We start from the raw sequence: 24908 nt of genomic DNA, 5'->3' as shown, positions 1-24908 counted from the left end.
AGAGAAATAGAGAAAAGAGAGAGAGAAATGCAGAAACATAAATAGAGGAGAGATAGAAAGACAGAAGAGAGAAGAGAAAGACAGAAACAGAGACACACAGAGACAAAGAGAAAGTTAGAAACAGAGACAGAGAAACACAGAGACAAAGAGACAGAGACAGAAAGAGAAATACACAGAGAGAAGCAGAGACAGAGACACAAAAAGAGGGAGAGACAGAAACAGGAGAGAGAGAAGGCAGACAGAGAGAGAGAAATAGAGAAAAGAGAGAGAAATGCAGAAACATAAATAGAGGAGAGACAGAAAGACAGAAGAGAGAAGAGAAAGACAGAAACAGAGACACAGAGACAAAGAGACAGAGACAGAAAGAGAAATACACAGAGAAAAGCAGAGACAGAGACACAAAAAGAGGGAGAGGAGAGACAGAAACAGGAGAGAGAGAAGGCAGACAGAGAGAGAAATAGAGAAAGGAGAGAGAGAAATACAGAAACATAAATAAAGGAGAGACAGAAAGATAGAAGAGAGGGACAGAAACAGAGACACACAGAAACAGAGATAGGAGAGAAACAGAAAGAGAAGAGGGAGAGGGCAGGACAGAGGCACAGAGCAAGAAAGAGAGAAAAGGAAAAGGAGTGGGGACAGAGAGAGAGACAGAGAGAGACAGAGACAGAGACAGAGAGAGAGAGTGAGATAAATTATGGCTTTCTACCCTTTTCTAATTCTCCCTGATTTCTGTAACCCTACAGAAGGATTCTCAGAGCTGTAAGGGCCCTCAGATAGCTTGCCTCAGGTAACTGGGAACTCACCATATTTAAGGCAACTGATCCATTTTGGGACAGTTTAAATTGTCATTGGGTCTTTCCTTTTTTGAACCCAAAGCACCTTCTCTAATTTCCCTTAATTACATCTAATTTTGAATTGTGGGTAGGCCCCACTTTAAGAAAAAAAAATTAAGAAAATTTCTGTAGGAAAAGTTAATCTGGGGACGATGGTTCACATTATAAAAGGCTCCTTCTGCTCATAATAGCAGAATTGACCCTGGCCTGGGAGTCAGGGACCCAGGTTCTGATTCTCTGTGACATTGGCCTAATCCTTCACCATCTTGAAATTTCAGGGAATCAGAATTTCAGAGTTGGAGGGACCCTCAGGAGATACCTGATTCTCTCTGATAGCTCAACGGGGCCCCTTTTCTATGACATTCCTGATTAGGAGGTCATCTAGCCCTCATCTGAAGGTTTACTCCCTCCTGAACTTTACCAGCTCAGTAGCCTTATCTGTAAAAGGAGACCTCTGACACCCTTTCTGATTCTAAATTTACAATGCTTGCAATTCTCCCCAGACAATCCCCAAAATGAAGGCCTTGAAGTGTGGTGACTCATGTTTAAGCAACAATAGACTTTGAGACCTAGAAGTTCATTGTGAGGCTCAAGAAGTACCCCTGCCCTCTCTTGCAGTGGAGGGAAGCTGCAGGCTCAAAGCTTCACACTGGCCACCATCAAGGGGGATGAGTATACATTTACATCCAGTAATGCCGAGGACATCAGAGACCTGGTGGTCACCTTCCTGGAGGGGCTGCGGAAGAGGTCCAAATATGTGGTCGCCCTCCAAGACAACCCTAACCCTGGTGAGTGAGCCCTCTACCCCTTCCCCCTCCACAGAAGGACCAAGACCAAGTTGATATCCAAGAGCTTGACAGTGCTCCACAGCTCTCAGAAAAGGCCCTCTGCCCCTCGTAATGAGCATGAGTTGAACAATGATAACTCACATTTTGTAGAACTTGACTCCACACTGTTTTTTTACATAACCATCCTATGAGGTAGGCAGTACAAGGATTATGATCCCATTTTGAAGATGAAGAAATGAAGGTTTAGAGAAATCACTTGCCCGACTGATTTCTACAACAATACACTTTTTTATTCTACTCCCCCTGTTTTTCTGTCCTTTCACTGGCTGCCCTTGCTGTCTCCCACCTCTTCTCACAACCATATATACACAAATATACACATACACACGGCTCATTTTTACCTCCCTTCCTTTACTTACTTTGTGGCCCCTATCCTAACTCTCTCTTTCAATGCCTTTCTTTCCTTTCTTTTTTTTTTTAAACCCTTACCTTATGTCTTAGAATTAATTCTAAACATTAGTTCCAAGGCAGAAGAGTGGTAAGGGCTAGGCAATTGGGGTTAAGTGACTTGTCCAGGGGCACACAGCTAGTAAGTGTCTGAGGCCAGATTGAACTCAAGACTTCCTATCTCTAGGCCTGGCTCTCTATCCACTGATCCATCTAGCTGTCCATTTGCCTTTATTTTTTTTAATTTTTCTTTATTTTATTCCAGTAACAAATCTACACATAAGTTTTCCAAGGTTACATGACTCATGCTGTCTCCCTCCCCTCATAGTTGACAAGCAATTCTACTGGGGTTTACATGTATTATCTCCCTTTGACTTTATAACTAACTATATTCCACTCAGCTCGGGGCAAGGGAATGGAAATAATGCACATTCAATATATAATCATGAACAACAATACCTCAGGCAGTCAACGTGCATTTATTTATTTAAACCCTTACTTTCTTGTCCTAGTAACAACTTTAAAGCAGAAGGGCACAAGTTCATACAAGCCTTCCCAGGTTTTTCTGAAATCATCCAACTCATCATTTCATAGTGTTTCATTATTTTCATGTAGCACAACTTGTTCAGTCATTTCCTTCAATTCCCAACTCTTTGCCACCACAAAAAGGGCTGCTATAAATATGTCTGTACAAATAAAACCTTTTCCCTTTCCTTTGATCTGTTTGGGATCTCAGATGCTTTTTAAAAAACTACTCTCTAACCTTCCCTTTCTCCATCTTGTAGTCATAAAGTTGACTTTCAGAAGTTGAAAAATTTACATTTATCTTTATTCAATTTCATCTTAATTAGTTTGGCCCAAAGTTCAAGCTTGTCATCTTTTCAGAATTGGTTGTTGGGTGTCCTTCTTGGTTTCGAATCACCTACAAACTCAAAACCACGAAGGACACCAACAACAATTCTGATAAGCTCTTACCCAAATCATTTATCAAAATATTAAGCAATACAAAGCCAAGCAAAGATCCCTGGAGTGCTCTATTGGAAATTTCTTGCCGTGGTCACATCAGCCCATATTAATGATTATTCTTTTGGTCTGACCATTCAACTAGTTCCAGATAAAATGCCAGAAAGTCAATATTTGTCATGAGCTGTTCTTAATGAAGCCATGTTGACTCTCTGGTCATAGCTTTCTTTTTAGATGTTCCTTTAATGATGTCTTCTGGAATGGACAGCTAGTTGGCTCAGTGAATACAGTCAGGCCTGGAGATGGGAGGTTCTGCTTTCAAATCAGGCCTCAGACCCAGGGCAAATCATCATTTAACTCCAATTGTCTACCTCTTGCCACTCTTTTGTCTTGGAACCAATACATGGTATTTTTATGGAAGATAAGGATATAATTAATAATAATAATAATAATACATTCTAGAATTTTTCCAGGAGTCGAAGGCAAGCTCATCTGCCTATAGTTTGCCAGTCTCTTGAAATTAGGATGGTAATCTGGTTGTGATTGCCCAGTCTTTCAATGATTATTGACTATGAGTGACCACATCTGTCAATTCTCTCAAGGATGTGCTTCATATTAATTTGGTGGCTTGAATTCACTCATCAAAAGAAGCTAGGTGTTCTTTTAGTCTTCTTCCTTGTCATGAGTATCATCCAAGTAAAGTAAGGCTCCAGAGGACCCTCAGTCCTCCAGCTACCATTTTCTACTCCCATTCTGTTTCCAGTGGGTGAAGAATCGGGCTTCCTTAGCTTCCTGAAAGGAGATCTCATCATCCTGGACCATGACACAGGGGAGCACGTCATGAATTCTGGCTGGGCCAATGGAGTGAATGAGAGAACTAAGATACGAGGAGACTTCCCTACAGACTGTGTGTATGTAATGCCCACGGCCACTGCACCTTCCCGGGAGACGGTGGTAGGTATTGTGACAGCTTGATAAAGTATGGGGAGCTTTGTGGCTCTGGGGAAGATGGCCTCTGTTGAGAGCTTGTGATGTCTGGGCTCTTTGCTTTTGTTCATGTGCTTTTCTAGAGCTTCTCTGTGACTTCTCCATCCCTACTATCATAGGATCGTGAGTTTTAGCATTAGGAGACATTTTACAGATCACCTTGCCTCATCCATTCATTTAACAGAGAAAGAAATTGAGACTCTAAAGAGGTTGAGAGACTCTCTTAATGTCACAGAATCACAATTCCAATCTTGGTCTTGGGGCTCCAAATACAGTTTCCTTTACACTGAAAGAGCATAGTATAACTACATGGCTCCAATTCTACCTTCTCTTCAAAACTTCCCCAGGTCCCTCCAGTGGGTAGAGTTCTTTCCCGCAGCGGATCTCAGAATTCTTTGGACCCAATCAGGCAATTATTGTGTTCTATTATTTTGTTCTAAATATGGGCTGTCCTTCCCCCTCCCCCAAAGTCTGGCTTGTACACAATTCAAAGGCACTAACTTAAGAAAATGAAAGTAAAAGTGATGCTAAAATGACATTTATTTAGACCTAAAGAAATTTTTTAAAAAGATACACATCATCAGTAAAAATCCTTTCTTTGGGGGCACCAGTGGATTGAGAGCCAGGCCTAGAGATGGGAGGTCCTGGGTTCAAAAACTTCCCAGCTGGAATCATGCATCAGCTATGGGAGAGGTGGGGGGGGGGAGAGGAAAAGAAAATGATTTTTGTTTCCAATGAATAATGTTTGGAAATGGCCAAATAAAATAATGTTTATTTTTAAAAAATAAAAAAAAAGAAAGGAAAGAATAAAAAAATTAAAAAAAAAACTTCCCAGCTGTGTGATCCTGGGCAAGTCACTTAACCCCCATGCCCAGGCCTTACCACTCTTCTGCCTTGGAAAGAATATGCAGTAGTGATTCCAAGATGGAAGGTAAGGGTTAAAAAAAAAAAGAAAAAAATCCTTACTTCATTATTTCTAGGAGCTATGATTTCATCCATGTGGATACTCATACCCCCTAAGAATATCTTTAGATCCCTCAATCATTCATCAACTCATCAATAAGCATTTATTTAAAGGGCTGCTAGGTAGCTCAGGAATTGAGAGCCAGGCATAGAGGCAGGAGGTCCTGGGTTTAAATCTAGTCTCAGACACTTCCTAGCTGTGTGACCTTGGTCAAGTCACTTAACTTCCATTGCTTAACCCGTACAACTCTTCTGCCTTGTAACCAATAGATAGTATCGATTCTAAGATAGAAGATAAAATAAGGGTGTTAATTTTTTTAAATAAGCATTTATTTAGCACCTACTCTGTACCAAGTGTTATGCTAGGTGCTGGGGATGCATATACGGCTAATAAAAAGATTTCTATCCATTGTGAGCTTACATTTTAATTTAGGAGACATGGACAACATGTATTATATAAGTTTATACAGAAAAATACATATATATATATACATCTTTGTATATAAATGTGTTTAAATGTATAGCTATATATATATATGTCTATATACATAGCTATCTATGAGTATCTATATTCATATATCTATCTGTATATAAAACATTGCTATTAGAGGCAGCCAAGTGGCTCAGTGGATAAAGAACTAGATCTGGAGACAGGAGGTCCTGGGTTCAAATATGACCTCAGACACTCCCTAGCTGTGTGGCTCTGGGCAAGTCACTTAGCCCCCATTGCCCAACCTTTACTGCTCTTCTGCCTTGGAACTGATACCTATTGATTCTAATTTGTAAGGTATGGCTTTAAAGAAAAACCACATAACTTTTGTAACATTATTGTTGTAATATATAGATACAGAGCTATCTATCTTTCTATAGATAGATTTGTAGCTAAATCTGTTTATCATTAACACTGAACTCCTGGCCAACAGTAACTCCTGCCTGAACAAAGCTTATCAAACACACCTATTTTCTCTAGACAGCACTCTAGCACTATGCATGGCAGCCATTTTAAATAGTGAAATCACCAACAAGAATCACAAAAATGCAAAAAATGTGGTACCAAATAGAATGCAAAAAGGAAACATTTCCAGTATGAGAGCTAAAACAAGAAGGCGGAGAATAATTTTGTTAAGTCTTGGATGAGAACATGTGTACGTGACTCACATTTTTTTTGTCACTGTGAATGTCTATGAATGACCACAAAGGGACTTTGTTTATCCATTTAAGGTTATCAATAAATTTTAGTGAGGAGGCAAATTTGCAAATAATAAAACTCAATTATATATATACATACTATATATGTTGAGAGAGAAAGAGAAGGGGGAGGGAGGCAGACAGAGAGAGAGGCAGAGAGAGAGAGAGAGGCAGAGAGAAAGAGAGAGAGAGAGAGAGAGGAAAGGAAAGAGAGAGAGAGAGAAAGTGACAGAGACAGAGAGAGAGAGAGAGAGAGGAAAGGAAAGGAAAGAGAAAGAGAAACAGACAGAGAGAGAGAGAAAGAAAGAGAGAGGCAGAGAGAGAGAGAGAGAATAAATACAAAGTGAATGCAATGTAGTTCAGGAGGAAGGCACTTGAGGAGATCATGTAGACTAGAGGTTCTCAACCTATTTTTTGGTCTTGGACCTATTTGGAAGTAAGTCTGATAAAGCCTTTGAACCCCTTTTCAGGATCATGTTTTTAAATGCATAAAATAAAATCTGTGGTTACAAAGGAAATCGATTATATTGCAATCACTCCAAGTTAATGGATTCCTGAAATCTATCCTTGGACTCCTTGGCAGATCTGGGGACCCCAGATTTAGAATGGAAGTGGTGTTAAATAAGAGGATTCTAAGAGACAGATGGGAGGAGAGAATCTATTCCAAGTGTGGAGTGTGGCCAGTACCATGGTATAGAGATGATAAAAGGAATATCACATGTGAGGACGTAGAGAAGACCAATTTGACTAAATTGTAGAGTCAGAAAGGAAATAATGTCCATGAGACAGGAAAGCTAGTTTGGGGGTCAAGTTGTGAAAGATTAACCTTTATAGACCTCAGTTTCCTTCTCCGTGAAAGCAATGGGTTTGGACCAGATGGCTTCTGTGGTCTCTTCAGCTCTAGATCTATGAGCTGATGATTAATCTCCTGGAATGGTCAAGAATCATGAGGGGACTGTTCCTTGGTTTCTCTCTGTATCTCTGTCTCTGTCTTTTTTCTCTCTTCCTCTTTCTCTAGTCTTTCTTACTCTTCTTCTCCTCTTTTTTCTCCTCCTTCCCTTCCAATCTCTGTGCCCTCTTTCTCTCTTCTCTTTCTCTCTTCTTTCCTCTCCTCTTTTCTCCTTACCCAGACTCATTTCCACACCATGGAGAGTCATTAAAGGCATTAGAGGAGGTCGTAGGAGATATATTTATTATATAATCATTTGGTATATCTAGCTAAATGACTCAATAGATAGAGCACCAGGACTTCCTAAGTTCAAGTCTGGTCTCAGATACTTACTTGATGTGTGACCCTGGGCAAGTCACTTCACCCTGTTTATCTAATTTCCTTATCTATAAAATCAGCTAGTATCTTTGCCAGTAAACCCCCAAATGGGTTCACAAAGGATCAGACATAACTGAAAATGACTAAACAACAATATTCAGTATAATTCTTTTCTTGCCTTAGGATAATAGAACGAGCTAATTCTAAGACAGAAGAGCAACAAGAGCTAGGTAAGTGACCGATTCAGGGTCACACAGCTAGGAAATGCCCAAGACTAGATTTGAAACCATGTCCTTCTGACTCTAGGCCTGGCTTTCTACCAGTATATTACTTAGCTGCCTCTCACAATAGTCTTGATGTGGTTTATTGGAAAAGAAGAAAGAGTCAAAAGGGCAGGCTGTCCCTTTTGTGGGTCTACTGAATAATGAGCTCTTCTGCATCCATAAAGGAAAGCCATTGCCCTCTCAAAGTACAAACCCCTACAAGATGGGGCATGTGGACAGAAGAGTCCCATCACCAAGCTTCCATGTGGTTACCAGAAGTAGGAATGGTCATCCTGACCTGACTCCATGGGATGGCTTTTACCATAAAAGGTATAGAAGCTTTGTCATTTTTTTCTTTTGAAGAAATGTCATCTTAAGGAGGTTGCCTAGATTTGGACAATTATTATATTTTATATTAAAGCAACTTGTGTTCTCTTTGTCAGCTGAGCAATTTACAGGCATTTATTATAATACACCTGCAATATACTTGCCACTGTGCTGGGCTCCATGATACATCTACAGAAATGAGATAGTCCCTGCTCTCAAGGAGCTTACATTCCACTTCTTTATTTTTTTTCAACATCTTAGAATCAATATTGGGTATTGGTTCCAAGGCAGAAAGACTAGGCAATGGAAATTAGGTAGCTTGCCCAGGGTCACACATCTAGGAAGTATCTGGGATCATATTTGAATCCAGAACCCTCTGTCTCTGGGCCTGGCTCTCCATCCACTGAGTCACCTAGCTTCCCCCTTACAGTCCACTTCTAGACTCTCCCACTAGAATAGGCTCTCTCTTGCAGGTGGAACTGGTTCTCTTTCCCTTTGCCTTCCCTTCCCTCCCTCTTCAGTGCCTGGTTCAGGTCCTTGTACCCTTGCTAGGACCTGGTGGCCTAGGACTTCCTCCAAGATGATGTTCCCCCTGCCAAGGCAGATCACAGTCTCTCCAGGTCTTTGTGCTCTGGACAGAATTAACATGAGGATCTCGGTTCCTTAGGCCTTAATCACGATGACTCCAGCTCAGAGGCAAGACATCATCCGCCTTACCCAGCTAAACATGGCAGAACCTGAAGTCCGAGTGAAACCTTACACGCTGGAGGAGTTCTCTTATGATTACTTCAGGTACTGATCCTTACCCTCAGCCTAGCAGCCATAGGCTTTTCCCCTCACCAGAAACATGATCTCAAACCCTAGTTTTCCAACACCTTCTGGGCCAGGGAGGGGGTCAGCAATATGAGCACTTTTTAAAGATACCAGGTATACACAGGTACAATGGGAAAGACAGGATGGGTAATTTGGGGGGAGAAGTCCTGGTATAGTCTTAGTAAGTATGTTCCCTGTGGTTCTAGTGGACCTAGATTCACATGTGATCTCTGTTGCTACCTCCATGACTATGGGCAAGGCAATACCCTTTTGGGCCCTCAATTTCCCAATCTGTAAAATGAAGGAGTTGGATTCCATGGTCTATGAGGTTCCTCCACCTTTAATCAATGATCCTATGTATGGATAGTTTTATAGAGAGACCCAAAGACCAGGAAAGTCAGAAAGTAAACCACAGCATTAAGAGAAATCTTCTATTTAAACAGTGTTTTACAGTTGGCACCAGGCTCGCACATGCATTCTCCCATTCAATCTCTACAACAGTTCTATGAGGCAGGCGGTTAAGGAAGGAGTTATTATCTCCATTTTACAGAGGAGAAAACCATTGCCCTGGACAGGGGACATGACTTGAAACATAAAGTCTGTGGGTTACTCAGAATTGTAGAACCTCCCAGTTTGAAGGAACCTCAGAATTCACAGGATCACAGAGTGAGAGGAAGAAGCATCATCTAATCCAACTTCCTCATTTTGAAGATGGAGGAAACCAAGACTCAGATTTGCTTACATCACATAGTTAGAAAGAAGCAGAGCTGAGATTCAAGCCCAGGTCCTCTGCTCTGAATGCCCAGGTCTTTTCACTACTTTAGAAGGTGGATTCCACATGATGATATTGAGCTGGACCCACTGGGGTTTGAGTAATACCAGAATCCTTTTCCTCACTCAGGAATAATACAAGACAGGGATAATTGTATTCCTATTCCTCTCTCTCAAGTATACTGAGCCCAGTTTCTCCTAAGCATAGTTGTCTCCTGACTTTCCCCAGACACAATCCTCTTACTGCCCTTGGCCAGGTGCCACTCCCACTCCATCATCCTCTGAAAATTCCTCAGCACTGATTAGCCCTCACATCTCTGAGTTCACTGGGCAAGGAAGTGTCTCTGGGCAGCAGCAACTTTAGAACAGCAAGATACCATCTTTCAAATTGATAGATGAGAGGGAAATTGTCCTATCACATTTAACTGAGGTATCAAAACCAGACTTGTACTTCTACATAGGACTTTTGGAAATTATCACATGCATAACCCACCTCCTCCAGCCCCATGTTGTACATACACAAAGACTTTGGGGAGATGGAAAGGCCTTCCAGGTGACCTGAGCCTAGTGGGTAGGACTGTGAAGACACTTTCCAGGCTGAGTGATTCTGAACATACCTTCTGTTTGGTCAAGCTGTTTATCTTCCTAGTCAAATACTCTTGGTTCCACTCTGCTGGGTACGCCATTTTCCTATCCTAGATGAAAGAAGAGCATCTCCATTATTTCAGCATTTTATCTGCATGGAGCCTTAACTTATGGTATCTACTTGGTCAACACTCCAAAAAATATGGAGAAAAGAGCTCCAGGCTTGGAGACAGAAGACCTGGGTTTGAATCAAAGATTTGTAGCTGGAAAGAGCCTTAGATATCAGATCCAACTCTCTTATTTTAAAAATGAAGAAACTGTTAGGTCAGTTGCCCATCATCAGCTAGTCATTAAGTATCTAAGGCAGCATTCAAATCCAAGTCTTGCTAATTCCAGGTCCAGCAATCCATCTATCTCTTCATTGTGTGACCTTGGGCAAGTCAATGGTTCCATTCAATTCCACAAACTTTTTTTTTTAATGAGACCTGTGATTTGGCTGATATTGGGAATTCTAGGTGAGGAATCTCCTTCTACCAATAGTGATTGGTACTAACTCTGAAACTTACAGGCTTAGAAAATTGCCTGGGACACTGAAAAGCTAACACCCAACCCAAAGCCGCCCAACCAGTATATGTCAGAGACCATAAATTTAGAGTTGAACAGAACCTCAGAGGCATCAAGCTCAACCCTATCATTTTACAGAAGAAGAAATTGAAGTTAATTATGGTTAAGTGATTGCCCAATGTCATTCACACTGTATAGGTCAATAGAATATTAGATCTGGATTTAGGAAGACCCAAGTTTGAATTCTGCCTCATCCATAAAATGGAGATAGATAATAAATAGTACCTGCTTCATATAGTGGATGTGAGAATAAAAGGAAATAATATATGTAAAGGGTTTTGAAAACCTTAAAACTCTTATAAGTGTTGGTTTTTATTATTATTGCCAGAAGGATCTGTGTGTTTGCTCATTCGATTTCAGAGATCAAAAGCACTAGGACCTAGCAGATAAGTCCTAGTCGAAATGCCTTAGGCTTTTGGTAATTAAGTGGCTCACCCATTTTCCATATGGAAAAATCTCTAAGAACCATTCAATTTTGTGGCTTCTGGAGGTGCCAGATGGGGAGAAATGAGAAAGCTCTTACGAAATCTTTGTGGATTTCCCCATTCTCTCCCTTGTTCTTCCTTCCATACTCTGCCACCAGATCTGCTCAGCTTCTAAGGGGAAAAGAACAGAGCTTTGGGTTGGCTTCTTGTTCCCTTGGTTATAACTGCTCCTTTTTACCTATGTTTGCTACCCTTCTAGGCCCCCACCCAAGCATACTTTAAGCCGAGTCATGATCTCCAAGGCCCGGGGCAAGGACAAGCTATGGAGCCACACAAGAGAACCCCTGAAGCAGGCCTTGCTGAAGAAGATTCTGGGCAATGAGGAGCTGTCCCAGGAGGCCTGCATGGCCTTCATTGATATCCTGCCCTAGGGGAATGTGGAGATGCTGGATCATAGGGAGGAGTATCACTGAGCCCTGGCAGGAAGGGAGTCCAAGGATATTCCTAGAAAATTCTGGAGGGATTGAGGCATCACCAAGATATTCTAAGATGGTGGGAAGGGGGAACATGAACCATCTAGGTTTAGAATAGGTTAGAGGAGATCATTTCCTATCTTATGACTAATACTGCGTAGTCCAATATCTACCAGTAGGTATTGCCTGATCTATAGGGCAAATTGGTGACAAGCCTGTGATAGACTGAATTCAACCACCAATGTGTGTGATAGTAGAAAGGGCTCTTGACTGGGAGTTGGGACACCCAGGTTCAAGTCTCAAGTCTGTCACTAACATGGTACTTAGTAGCTCTACATAAATAATTTCCTGCCATGGTCCTTGGTTTTCTTCATCTATAAAATGAAAGTTAGAGCTAAGTGATTGATTGCTAAGGTCTCTTCCATCTCTGATGAATAAATCACCAAAAGAGAAGTGAGCTCACATTTCTTCCTTTTCCATGGGAGAATCTTCTTTCAATCCTGGCCAAGAATTATACAGAAGGCTTCCCTCTACCCTTCAGGTCTACCAGGCCGGATTCCTAATACCCAGTTCAGAGATTCAAGTTCATTATATATGGGTTGAAGAAAGAGGAGAGGAAAAGAGATACAGAAAAGAGGAGGAAGGAGGCGGGGAGGGAGAAAAGAATGAAAGGAAAGAGCCAAGGAGGGACATACTCTAGATAAGCAAGAGATTGCAAAATTGAAATGCATGGGAAGAGAGGAAAGCAGACTGGGAGAGAAGGTGTCTGGGCACCAATGTAAGAGGTTCAGTTAATAAATATAGCAGACATTCATTAAGAGACCTTTATGATTTACCTGATGGCCTCAAGAGGGGTCAGTTCTGCCCTCATGGAGCTTGCTAACAAGTAATATTTATCAATTCTGTGGGACAGGGGATAGAAGGTACTAGAATGCATAAGAGATGACCCTTGCCCTCAGGAAGCTTATAGTCTTAGGATGATCATTTTTATAATTAATCTTAGGTTATCTTTCCCCAACACAAAAAGAATGGACACACATGAAACTAGCCATCTATCCAAATGAAAATATCAAGGCCATGTGAAATCAAGGGTGAGATGGTTTAAGGGAGAAAAAAGAGGGAAAGAGACAGTAACAAGTCCCAATAAAATAGTGAACTAGGACTTTGCATTCCTTACCCCCATTTAATAAGGAAGACTATGTGGTATAGTGGAAAGATGTTGGACTTGGATGCTTGGATTTCCAGGAACAGGAGAGTCCAAATCCTGTCTTTCACACTTACTAGCTCTGTGATCATAGGAACTAACTTCACTTTAATCTCTCTAAACTTCAATTTCCATCTTTAAAATGGAAAAATACTGCCTAGAGTGCCTATCTCACAGCATTTTTATTTTTATTTTTTTGTGGAAATCTAATGATATGATATAGGCAAATCACTTTTGCAAACCTTAAAATCATTTCACTTGCCACTTTTATTATTATAATTATCCTTGTAATAATTATCAGTTTTGCAGGGCAGGTATGAAGAGCTCTATTTGAAGGATGAGGAGTCTGAAGATCAGAACAAGGACACAACAAGATCAAACACTGGGTTATTGACCAACCCTGGATTGGAACATAATTCATAGCATCAGAGGATTTAAGGCCAGGGGGCACCTTAGAGCTCATGTAGTCAGATCTCTGTTTTCTATAAATGAGAAAACTGAGGCCTAGGAAGGTTCAGTGATTTCTGATTCCAAGTCCAGATTCTTCCACCAGTTCTACACACCCTCCTCTATTTACTTTCTAATTTAGCAGCTTCTAGTTTGAACCCCCCAGTCTCTAAGCGTCTATTAGGAATCCCCTCCCCACGGTCCCTGGTTAGTTCTTGGTTGGCTCTTGGTTAGCATTTCCTTGACAGATGGTGTACCCATGCTCAAGTACATGGGTGACTACCCCTCCAAGCGAACCCGCTCTGTCAATGAGCTCACAGACCAGATCTTTGAAGGGGCACTGAAGGCTGAACCTCTGAAGGATGAGATCTATGTACAGATCCTTAAGCAGCTCACTGACAACCACATCAGGTATGTGGCTAGTAGGGTAGATTGATTGTTAGGGAAGGAAGCTAGTAGATGATATGAGTCAATTCAGTTATCTGGTCCCATGTGGCAAATTCCTACTCACCTCTCAGAGCTCAGCTCAAATAACACTTCTTCCATTGAAAAACAACAAAACAAAACCCAATTCCTTTAAATATTCATTAAGTGACTACTAGGACCAGAGCCTAGGAGATGGTAAGTGCCTTGAAGGCAGGCATCATTTTTTTTTCACCTCCGGATCCTCAGCACTGAACACATTCTTCATAAATACCAGGTGTTTAAATGTTTCTTTAATTACTTTTAATGCCTTGTGCTTGGTGCTTAGAATATAGATATTACACTGAAGGAGCTCAAATGTTAAAGGCAAGTTGGAGGTGCACAAATAATTAGGATCCCAGAGAATAAGAAATAAACACAAAAGTGATCGCTGGGCAAAGTGCTATGAATAATCCCAGGAGGGAGATGCCACTTTCAGCTGCAGATACGGTGGGGGGTTGTTCATGGAAGTCTGAGCTAAATCTTGAAGCAAAGGAGGTTTAAGAAGACAAGGAGACAGACAGGTGGGTTGGGAAGAGTCCATTCCAGGCATCAGGGCATCACAGAATCTGGTGATCAGTCAAAGGGTAATATAGTGGACTCTCAACTTTTGAGTGAAGAGCATTTATTTTATAAAAATGTGATTGCAAAATGGTGATAGTTATGGTTGACGTGTGTTGGTCATATCTGGGCTATATCAGTACAGGGCTAGCTTTCCATGGAGTTCTGAGCTTGATGAGATGCCCTTATTTCCCATACTTTTCTCCTTTTAGGACCCTTTTCTTATTTCCTGGCACCTGCCTACTTTCCCATCCTAATCCCTAACCCCTAATCCCAACAGATGCCTACCTTGCTCTTAGATGGTTGTCAATCCCCACCAATGTATTAAAAAAAAAAGAATGACTAGAGGGCAGGACAGCTAAGTAGCTCAGTGAATAGAGAACCAGGCCTAGAGAAAGGAGGTCTTGGGTTCAGATCTGACCTCAGATACTTCCTAGCTGTATGACCCTGGACGAGTCACTTAACCCCCCTTGCCCAGCCCTTACCACTCTTCTGCTTTGGAACCAGTACACAGTATTGATTCTAAGACAGATGGCAAGGGTTTAAAAACAAACATTTACCAGCATATACTATAATCAGTTTCATATAACTTCCCCAAGCATGTTGTCACCTCATTGGGCTAGGTGTGGGACATACAAGAAATCCCCTGATCAACCCTCCCATCCCTACCATGGACCAGCATGAGTTGACGTAAGATGTGGCTGGTTGTGTTTCTCTCTGGTACCTAGGTACAGTGAAGAGCGAGGCTGGGAACTGCTCTGGCTGTGCACCGGCCTCTTCCCACCCAGCAGCATCCTGCTCCCCCATGTGCAGAGGTTCCTCCAGTCCCGGAAGCATTGCCAGCTGTCCACAGACTGCATGCAGAGGCTCCAGAAGGCTCTCAGGTAGAGGGGAGGCTGGGGCAGAATGCAGAACAAATGTTTCATAAAACAAACACAGGAGCGTTCACTCATGGAACCTCAGAGTTTGGGGGGAACTTCAGAAGGATCTGAGGGTCATAGAATTTAGAGCAAGAAGCACCTTGCTTCTTCTTGGTATGTTTCTTATCTCCCCTACTAAACAGTACCTTTCATGAGGACAGAGACTGTATTTGCATTAATGCAGTGGTTGTGAGGAAAGAAAAAGGGAAAGGACCAACAGGCTTCGTGGGCATCTTTATGTAGGTTTCATGGACTTTAGTATTGAATGGATGTCCCTGTCTCTTCGTTCTTTACCATGCTCCTGAGGAAGACCTTGAAGCCTCACTGGAGTCCCCAGTTTCCCTGGACTCCGACAATGAGATGCTTTCTCTTTCAGGAATGGCTCTCGGAAGTATCCACCCCATTTGGTGGAAGTGGAGGCCATTCAGCACAAAACCACTCAGATTTTCCATAAAGTCTACTTTCCTGATGACACTGATGAGGTAAGTTAGAGGCCAGATACAGCTCATTCATTCCCTGCCTTGGGGTGGCCAGAGTCTAACGTGGGTTAGACCTGGGAGGCAATAGGAGGAAAGAGCTCAGAATCTGCAGTCAAAGCTGCCATGGGACTTAGAGCTCGAAGAGACCTTAAGGATCATGTAGTCCTGCTTTCTTATTTTGCAGAGGAGGGAAAAGGGGAAATGACTTGCCTAGGGCTATGCAGGTAGTAGTTAGTCAATATTTGAATCTAGTTCATATAAATATACACACATATATAACATATTTAACCCATTGTTATTTTTAATTACATGTAGAAACAATTTTTTATCATTTTTCCCTGATATTTTGGGTTTCAGATGCTCTTCTTCTCTCCTCCCCAAGATAGTAAATGATCTAGTATAGGTTATATCAATGCTTTCATGCAATACATATTTCCATATTTGCCATGCCATAACAGAAGACATCATACACACAATAAAAAATTCATGAAGGAAAAAAAAGTGAAAGATGGTGGGCTTTGAGCTGCAATCAGTTGACTCTAGTTCTTTGGGACTCCAAATCCATTCTTCATACGTTAGATCAACTTCCAATTGGCCACCCTCCGTTGTTCTCAAGCTTTGTGGGAATCGTACTAGAAATTCTGCTAATTCTGTTTTTTTCAGAGACTGCCTAAATACCTTGGTCCTTTATCCTTCTCACCCATGGCATGATCTCTTTGCCTTTTCTGTATCATTCTCTCTCCTGTGACTGTGGCATTCAAGGCCAAGTGGACTTCCTTATCAATCCCTCTCAAGGCTACTGTGATACACTCATCCTCCTTACTCAATTCACCTCCAAGTCCCATGACTGCCATCTTTGACAGCAGGACCCCCTCTCTTATTGTTAGTATGTTGGCTTTGTCAAACCACAAGTTAACTGATTAGAAGTCAGCTTCTCACAGAATATAGGATGACAGAATTTCAAGGAGCAAGGGACCTCAGAAGGCATATATGTGAGCCTCTCTTCTTTAGCATCCTTGACAAGTGGCCAACAAGCTTCTATTTAAATACTTCTAGTGGCAGGCAACTCACTACTTCCCATGGTTTCCCATTCTACAATGGAAAAACATCTAATTATCCTTGAGATCTTTTGTTCATTCCAATACCTTATGGAGCTTATCAGGTAACTCATGCATCAGGAATTTATGCCTCAGCCTCATGGGGCAAGACAGAATATCAATGACCTATAGGCATTTTGAAAAACAAATACTTGTTAAATGTCTAGTACATTCAAGGCCTTTTGCTCAGCATTAGAAATGCAAAGAAGACAAATGACATGATCCCTGCCTTCAAAGAGCTTCTATTCTAGTGGAGAGAATTGGATATGTGCACCCAAAAAATCATGTTACAGGGTTAAAAAATTATAAAATACATAGGAAAAGCCAATTATGGAGGCTCAATAGATCCAGAGAGATCAGGATTTAGATTTTTAGATCTTGGAGGAATCTTAGAATTTATTTAGTCTGGAGTTATATTGTGAAAAGAATCAGGGCTCAGAGGACCTAAACTTCTGTTCTGTCCTACCTCTGGCTACCTTTGTGACTTTGGGCAAGTCCCTTTAATACTCTTGGTCTCAGTTTCCTCACTTGCAAAATGAGAGTTGAACCTGTGGGCCTCTGAAGTCCCTTCTAGCTCTAGAGGTATGCTCTTCACTTTATAGATGAGATATAATTCCCAAGTTTTCTAATTTCTGATTTCTAGCCCAGATATCTTTCTACTATTTTTCACTACTTGTACTTCAGCCTTGGAAAATCAGGGAAGGCTCTCTGAAAGAAAGTGGTACCTCATTTGGGTCTTAGAAGAGATAAAGAGGTGAGGATAGTATGGAGTGGAGCTGAGGGTAGTCCTTTGGACAAAAGCAACGAGGTGGGAGAGGACACAAAAGGTGGTTGTGGGGAGGAGAAGAATGAGACTGCAATCAGGAGAAATCTCCTAGGCCAAAGCAAGAAAGGCAGAATTGTCTGGGGTTTAAAGGAAGAAAGTCATCTCCCAACTTTCTTGCAACAAATGTAGGAAGAGTGAGTTGGAGGGTTAGAGATGGCTCCAAAAGAGATACCCGAGAAAGCGATCATGTGGGTACAGGTCCCCAGGGTAGGGGGGATGTATTGGGGATGGAGGGGACCTATTGGAAGAGAGCTCTGAGGGCATCTACTCTCTTCCCTCCATGCAGGCCTTTGAGGTAGAATCTAGCACGAAGGCCAAGGACTTCTGCCAGAGCATCTCCACTAGGTTACTCCTGAAGGCTTCAGATGGATTCAGTCTCTTTGTTAAAATTTCTGACAAGGTGAGTCAATCAGTCATTTAGTCAGCCAGGATGGCCTGGAACTGTGGAATATATTAGATTAAATAATGGTGGGGAGGTGGGAGAAGAGAAGGTGATGAAAGGATTGATTTTAAACTAGTCGAGTAGCTGATAATTCAATTAGAGAGATGAATTGGAGCACTCACTACCTCTTAAACACCTCTGACTGTGGAAAGACAGGCAAACTGATACACTGTTGGTGGAGCTGCGATTTAGTCCACCCATCCTGGAAGACTATTTGCAATCACATCTAATCACTAAACTGCTTTTACCCTCGGGCATTAATGCTAGTATAAATACATCCCCCACGGAGGTCAAAGACAAAAGAAAGATCCCACATAAAATATTCATAGCAAGACTTGCTATTTATTATCTATAGACCACCCATGCCTAAACTTTCCCATCTCCTTACCTTTGCTTATATTCCCTATGCCTAGAGTGTCTCTCTACCTCCCACTCTGCCCACCCACCACTGGTTGGAATTCTAATACCATCCTTCAAGGCTCAGCATGTGTTATCTTCTTCAAAAAAAGCAGTAAATCTAAGAATGTCTATTTTGTGTCCACAGTGTGTGGGCTGCTGACCTTGGTGATGAGTGACACAAAGAAGGATTTTAAAATGTAGTTAGGGGACAAGACAAATACAGTAGGGGGACAATAAAATGCAAATCAGGCAATAAGTACTGAGTGCCTATACAAAGGACTATGAGTAGCTGCTAGCATGTGGCAGCGGCCACACCCCGGGCAACGGCTTCGACAGGCCGGCTAAACCTTGTGAGGGTAGCCATCGGGTCATCGACCCCTGGTGAACCAGGGCTTTGCTCACCCAGCATGTGAAGGCTGCTTCAGCTGAACAGACGGAAGAAACCAATAAGAAGGTTCAACGGCTGAGATGGCGACGCAGCAAAGCACTGTGGAGTGCTTAGGGTGTGTTGGAGCACAAAAGACAACACAGCCATCCAATGCAGCTGAGGAAGTCTCCAGGTGTAACGATTTTTCGTGCCACTGGACCCAGGCTTCCAACGCTGAGAGAGTGGGACTATCTCTGTGCATCGGCTTTTCCACTTAAATCTCCTTCACGCACAAGTATCTTTGTGCACACTCATCATGAGAAGCCCACAGAGGAAGAGATTGCTTCTAGTTAGGAATGATCAGGAAAGGATTCATGGAAAAGGAACTACCTAGGTTGGACCTATAAGGAAGGGAAGGAATTCCAGTCCAAAAGTTACATAAGTACTTACTGTATGCAAGGTGCTAGGCCTTCCCTTCCCTTCTATCATTCTAACTGGGGGAGATGGCTGAGGGAGGGAGGAAGTATTCCTACCAGACAAAGGAGATGGCATGAGATGGGAAAGGACAGAATGAGAAATTAGAAGAGAAGACACCCCAGGCAGTGGTGCCAGCAAAGGCCTGGGGGCAAAAAAGAGGATAGATTTGGAAAATAGTAAAGAATCCATTTTTGTCTAGGGCACAGGGTACCCAAAGGAGATTAGAGAATGGGACATAAAGCTGGAAAAAATGGTTAGTGCCAGACTGTAGAAAAACTTGGTTCCCAGACTAAAGACTTACACTGGAGAGCTGCTGGGGGTTCTGGAGCAGGGGAGTGATGTGATCAGATCTGGGAGCTAGGAGAGTTACTCTGGCAGCCTCTGTAGTCTGGATTGGGGATGGGGAGAAATGAGGTAAGGGGACTAATTAAAAGACAATCTCAACATCCCAGGCAAGAAGCAATTTGAGTTTATACTAGGGTAGTATCAAGAAGTTGAAAACAGGGGACCCTTGTCAAGTCACCTTGGCCTAACAGAGATATTCCTCTTTAGGTCATCAGTGTCCCTGAGGGTGATTTCTTCTTTGACTTCGTCCGACACTTGACAGACTGGATAAAAAAAGCAAGACCCATGAAAGATGGTAACAATCTGAGAATTTTTGGAGCTGGAAGGGTCCTTAAAGGCTATCTGGTCCAGTTTTCTCATCACCAGAGAAGGCATCTGAGATCCAGAGAAGGGACTTTGGCTTGCCCAAGATCACATATTCTAAAAACCTACAATGGTCAACCAAGGGAATTAAGGGTGGGGGGTCCTTTCTTTTATAAGATCTTCCTAAAAATAACCTCCAATTACTTGTCCTAGGGGGTTTAAATAGTCACCTTCCTGAAACTGGGGGTGGGAAGGCTAAATACACTAATTTCTCCAGTCCCTTCCCTGATTCTTTGATTTACTGTCCTTTGGTGATGGCCAAGACCATGTTTTAGTTAATCTCAATATCTCCTAGAGGATTTTTCATTTAGTAGGTTAAAAAAAATTAAATGGGTTTTGAAATGAACTAAGAACATTCAAAAGTTCCCCATAATATTCCTATACAATGAAATCATTATTGTGGGTATACTTTCATGGGTAGAGATCACCATCCATTCATGCCTTCTCATCCCATCTATCCCAATATTCTCATAAATAGTCCCCAGGCAGAAAATGTGTTGAAGGCCCTTCTAAAGCTACTGGGTAACAGGGTGACCATCAGGTTAGGCTGACTGTCAGGCTAGATTAGGCTTCTATTATCCCTTTGCTTTCACTACATGATTGGCCTATCTCCCTCTTTGATCTTACATTTCCCGGATGTTAGATTTTTGTTTCTTCCTTAAACCCTTTTCTTCTCTTTTAGAATTGATACTAAGTATTAGTTCCAAGGCAGAAGAACAGTAAGGACTAGACAATTGGGATTAAGTGACTTGCCCAGGGTCACACAACTAGGAAGTGTCTGAAGCCAGATTTGAACATAGGTTCTCCTATCTCTAGGTCTGGCTCTCAATCCACTGAGACCTCTAGCTATCCCTCCTAGATCATAGATTTTTGCATCATTTCTTGACCATAACACTTCACTGGCATTTTACTATACCCTATTTAGAATCACCATGTTTCTCTCCATTCTTTGTTGGGCCATTGGCAAATTAGATTCTTCATGAGATGTCATATAACAGTGCTTTGCAGACCTTAAGGGGCTATATAAATGCCAGTTATCATTATTGTAGTTATTATCAGTGGAAGACTTTTGGTGGTAAACCAATCAGGTTCTGCATCAGTGAATAGGTGGAAATCATTGAAAGTGCAGCCCAGTTTTCCAAATGCAATTCAACTGACTGCCCTCCTCTTGCTCAATTCTGGCCCCAGGTCATTGTCCATCCTGATTGATATACATACATACACACAGCTACATATATACACAGAGATTATATCTATACATAGAGACATGAATATAGATGGCTAAATATATTCATATAATACTGTGAGTATAGATATTATATATAATATTATACATGTATTTCCTAGGAAAAGATATGTCATATCTAGTATATAATATACAATATTATATTTGTATTGTCCAAGATAACTACATTATATATATAATCCATACAAAGCTTAGCTAAGGCACAGCCCCTTACTTAATGTAGCTCATATTCTAATAGGGAATAAAACACATAAACATATAGTGTAACATCCAATATTACCTGATTAGAGAGATGAAGAAAAAGTGCTACTTGAAATTCTAGGGGGGAGGATTCTTAGCAGTTAGGGAAGTCAGGGAAGGCTTCCTATAAAAGGTAGTATTTGAGTAGGATTTAAAAGATAAATATGGAGGGACTCACCAGGTACAGGGGATAGGGACAAGGATACTCTAGGGTCTCACCACCTCCCAGATTATTAGAATCACCTCTTAATTGGTCTCTTTGCCCCAAAGTTCCCCCATTCCAATCTATCCATCCCCTATGCCTGGAATGCACACCTTCCTTCCCTCTGCTTCACAGAGCCAGCCTTTTCTTTTAAGCTGCATCTCTAGCACCGTCTCCTAAATCAAGCCTTTTCTGAGACTCCCAATAGCTGGTGCCCTACCTCCCAACTTACTTCATATTTAATTGTTTTCTATATATTTGTGCTCACTCACGTTATATGTATGCTGTATATATTTATACAGGTACTTGTTGTCTCCGGCATTAGGCCATAAGTCTTTTGCAGGTAGGGATTGGAACATAGCAAGCACTTAATAAAAGATGAATTGGTTGAGAGCAGACAGCAGTAGGAACCAAGGCTGACAGTACCCAGTGACTTTCCAAGCCCATGGCTTTCATTTCCAGGCTTGCCCAAGCTGACAACAGGGCTCTCTTTGCAGGGATTGTGCCTTCTCTTACCTACCAAGTGTTCTTCATGAAGAAGCTATGGACCAATACGGTGCCTGGAAAGGATCCTATGGCAGACTCTATTTTCCACTATTATCAGGTGAGCATGGGCCACTGCCTGGATTGATTGGTGCTGCTAGAAAGGAAGGAGCAGCTTTTCTTTCTTCCTAAACTTAGGGAAATTCTGAGGTCCAACAGCTTCTGATGGCACCTCTAGGGAGGCTTAGCACAGTGCCTGACAGTAGGCATTTAATAAAAGTTTATTCATTGATATGAAGGGCTGGCCCAATTTAAGCCTGCCCTTCCCCAATTCTCCCCACCCCACCTGGCCCCGCCATACTTCTTCAATTAGTTTTGCTTTCCAGATGCTGAAGACGCTCCTACTGTACTTCTCTATCTGGCTGAATAATTTTTTTTAAACAACACAGAATGCCTTGTGACTTCCATAGTAATTTCCAGAAAAGAAAAGCATATTAATGTTTTCATCTTAATGCCATGCTGACTTCAATCAAGTTCCCAAATGGCTTTCTCTTCTCTCAAACTTGAATTTAATGATAATAATAATTCTTGATGCCAGGACAGCTCTCTGGTCCAAGAGGGTCATATCACTTCCACCATATACAGCTTCCCATTCAGTGTACAGCTCTTTGTACACTGTACCACAATGCATCTAGGCTTAGGGAACAGTTTGAAGAGAAGCAGGGAGATGGGATAGTACTGGCTATGTTTTAAAAGCACCAGGCAGACCAGTCTGGCTATAATCAGCTGTGTCAAGGTGAGTTGTGAGTTACACATGAGAGCAGTAGTTTGCTGGAGTAATGACATGTAAATGACTTTCCCAGGGTCACACAAGACCAGTAGATATCAGGACTTAAACCCGGGTCTTTCTGACTCCAGGTTCAGCTTACTCTCACATCATGCTGCCTCAACAATTTTCAAAAGAAGAATTGCAAATTATATAAATGACCTGACAAAAACATACTCCCAATCACTGTAATAGCATCCTCCAAAGCTGTCAAAGTTGTATAAAACTGGGAACCATATGGAAGGGTTGTGGGAAGAAGGATGCACTAATACTCTGTGAGCTAATCCTGTCATTCTAGATTAGTTTGATCAATGCAAAATGATTCAGTTGTCCAAAAATCCTGCTGCTAAATGTATACTTTACTGGAGGCCCAGTAAGAACCCCACATATACCAAATATTCATAGTAACATTTTTCATGATTGCAAAGAACTGGAAACAAATGGCTAAAAAAATCCCCAACTCTAGCATATGGAGGTAATGGAATATAATTGTGCAGAAATGATGATTATGAAGAATTTAGAGAGGCATGGGAAGATTTGTATCAACTGATGAAGGAAATAAGCAGAATCATGGTAAATGAACCCATCTTTAGAAGGAAGTCAGACCCTGAGTAACTGAAAAACCAATGTGGATCCTAGAGACCTTGTTTCCTTCCATAGCTTATGCTAAGTGGGAAGTGAGAAGAGAGGATTACTAGGATAGAATATTGTTTTATATGTTGACAGATATTATTATTGTGTTGTATTTTATTGGTTAAATGGCAGGGGACTGGTTGAGGTAACTATCATATAAAGACAAAGACATCAATAAATCATAATTTTAAGAAAAAAAGAAATTTAGCTTTGTACCACATCATGGAAGGACTTGAATCCTGATAGGAAAGATAATACTTGACCTTGTTGGCATTAGGAAGCCATTCAAAATTCTTGAAGAAAGGAGCAGGTTTTCTCCTCATCTTCATTCTTCTGTCTCTTGCAGGAATTACCCAAATATCTTCGTGGTTACCATAAGTCTACCCGGGAAGAAGTCCTTCAGCTGGGAGCCCTGATCTACAGGGTCAAGTTTGAAGATGACAAATCCTATTTCCCAAGCATTCCCAAGATGCTGCGTGAGCTGGTGCCACAGGACCTTATCCGGCAGATCTCACCAGACGACTGGAAAAGGGTATGTAGAGTCGTTCCTAGGAATGATGGATTCCCAGGAACCCATCTTCTGTCATTCCACAGTGTCTTACATGTATTAGATAATCCATGTTTGTTGATTGGCTGAGGTTGAGAATGGGAGGTGACTAATGGGGTTAAAGGTTGTTGACAAAAAGGAGAGAACAAACAAATCATTCTAATTTTCAAATTGGAGAAGGAGGTAAATTTCTCAAATTATAGAATGACAAGCTTGATTCTAATTTCTGGCAAAATGCTAAAATGTATTATTAAAGGGCTGGTTTGTGAGAATTTAAAAGCATTAATAATAAAAAATTATTATTTTTTATTATATTATATTATATTATATATAAAAAAATAATAAAAAGCATTAAAAAAAGAACCTATGTTCATCAAAGTGACAGGAAAGGTCATCCCAATTAACCTTATTTTTTTTTACAAGTTCACTAGACTGATCTCATCAATTCAATTTGATTGAAAATATATTTACTAAGAACCCATTATTTGCAAGGTGCCATAATGGGTTCTGGGCTAGAATTTTGGCCAGCAGATGATGCATTTTCTTAGGTACTTCCTAAGGCAACTCATAAAGATCATCAGTTAAGACATGAAAAATTTGTGATCTATATCAATGAAGGAAATAC

General features: G+C 41.3%; 1 protein-coding gene across 1 annotated transcript in view; it reads left to right on the top strand.

The window, feature by feature from the left end:
• MYO7A (myosin VIIA) overlaps positions 1–24908 on the top strand; it is a 155448-nt gene that overhangs the window by 117266 nt on the left and 13274 nt on the right. Inside the window, exons 34-44 of the mRNA XM_056794938.1 lie at positions 1452–1621; positions 3795–3985; positions 8694–8818; positions 11504–11661; positions 13626–13779; positions 15120–15275; positions 15688–15793; positions 18000–18113; positions 19951–20038; positions 22292–22398; positions 24083–24268. Of these exons, the coding sequence (XP_056650916.1) occupies positions 1452–1621; positions 3795–3985; positions 8694–8818; positions 11504–11661; positions 13626–13779; positions 15120–15275; positions 15688–15793; positions 18000–18113; positions 19951–20038; positions 22292–22398; positions 24083–24268 (1555 nt within the window). The remainder of the gene's footprint in view (positions 1–1451; positions 1622–3794; positions 3986–8693; positions 8819–11503; positions 11662–13625; positions 13780–15119; positions 15276–15687; positions 15794–17999; positions 18114–19950; positions 20039–22291; positions 22399–24082; positions 24269–24908) is intronic.

This window comes from Monodelphis domestica, chromosome 4, assembly GCF_027887165.1.
Source record: "Monodelphis domestica isolate mMonDom1 chromosome 4, mMonDom1.pri, whole genome shotgun sequence".
Taxonomy (NCBI): Eukaryota; Metazoa; Chordata; class Mammalia; order Didelphimorphia; family Didelphidae; genus Monodelphis; species Monodelphis domestica.
The sequence above is the reverse complement of the archived record's forward strand: the minus strand, read 5'-3'. Positions and strand labels throughout refer to the sequence as shown.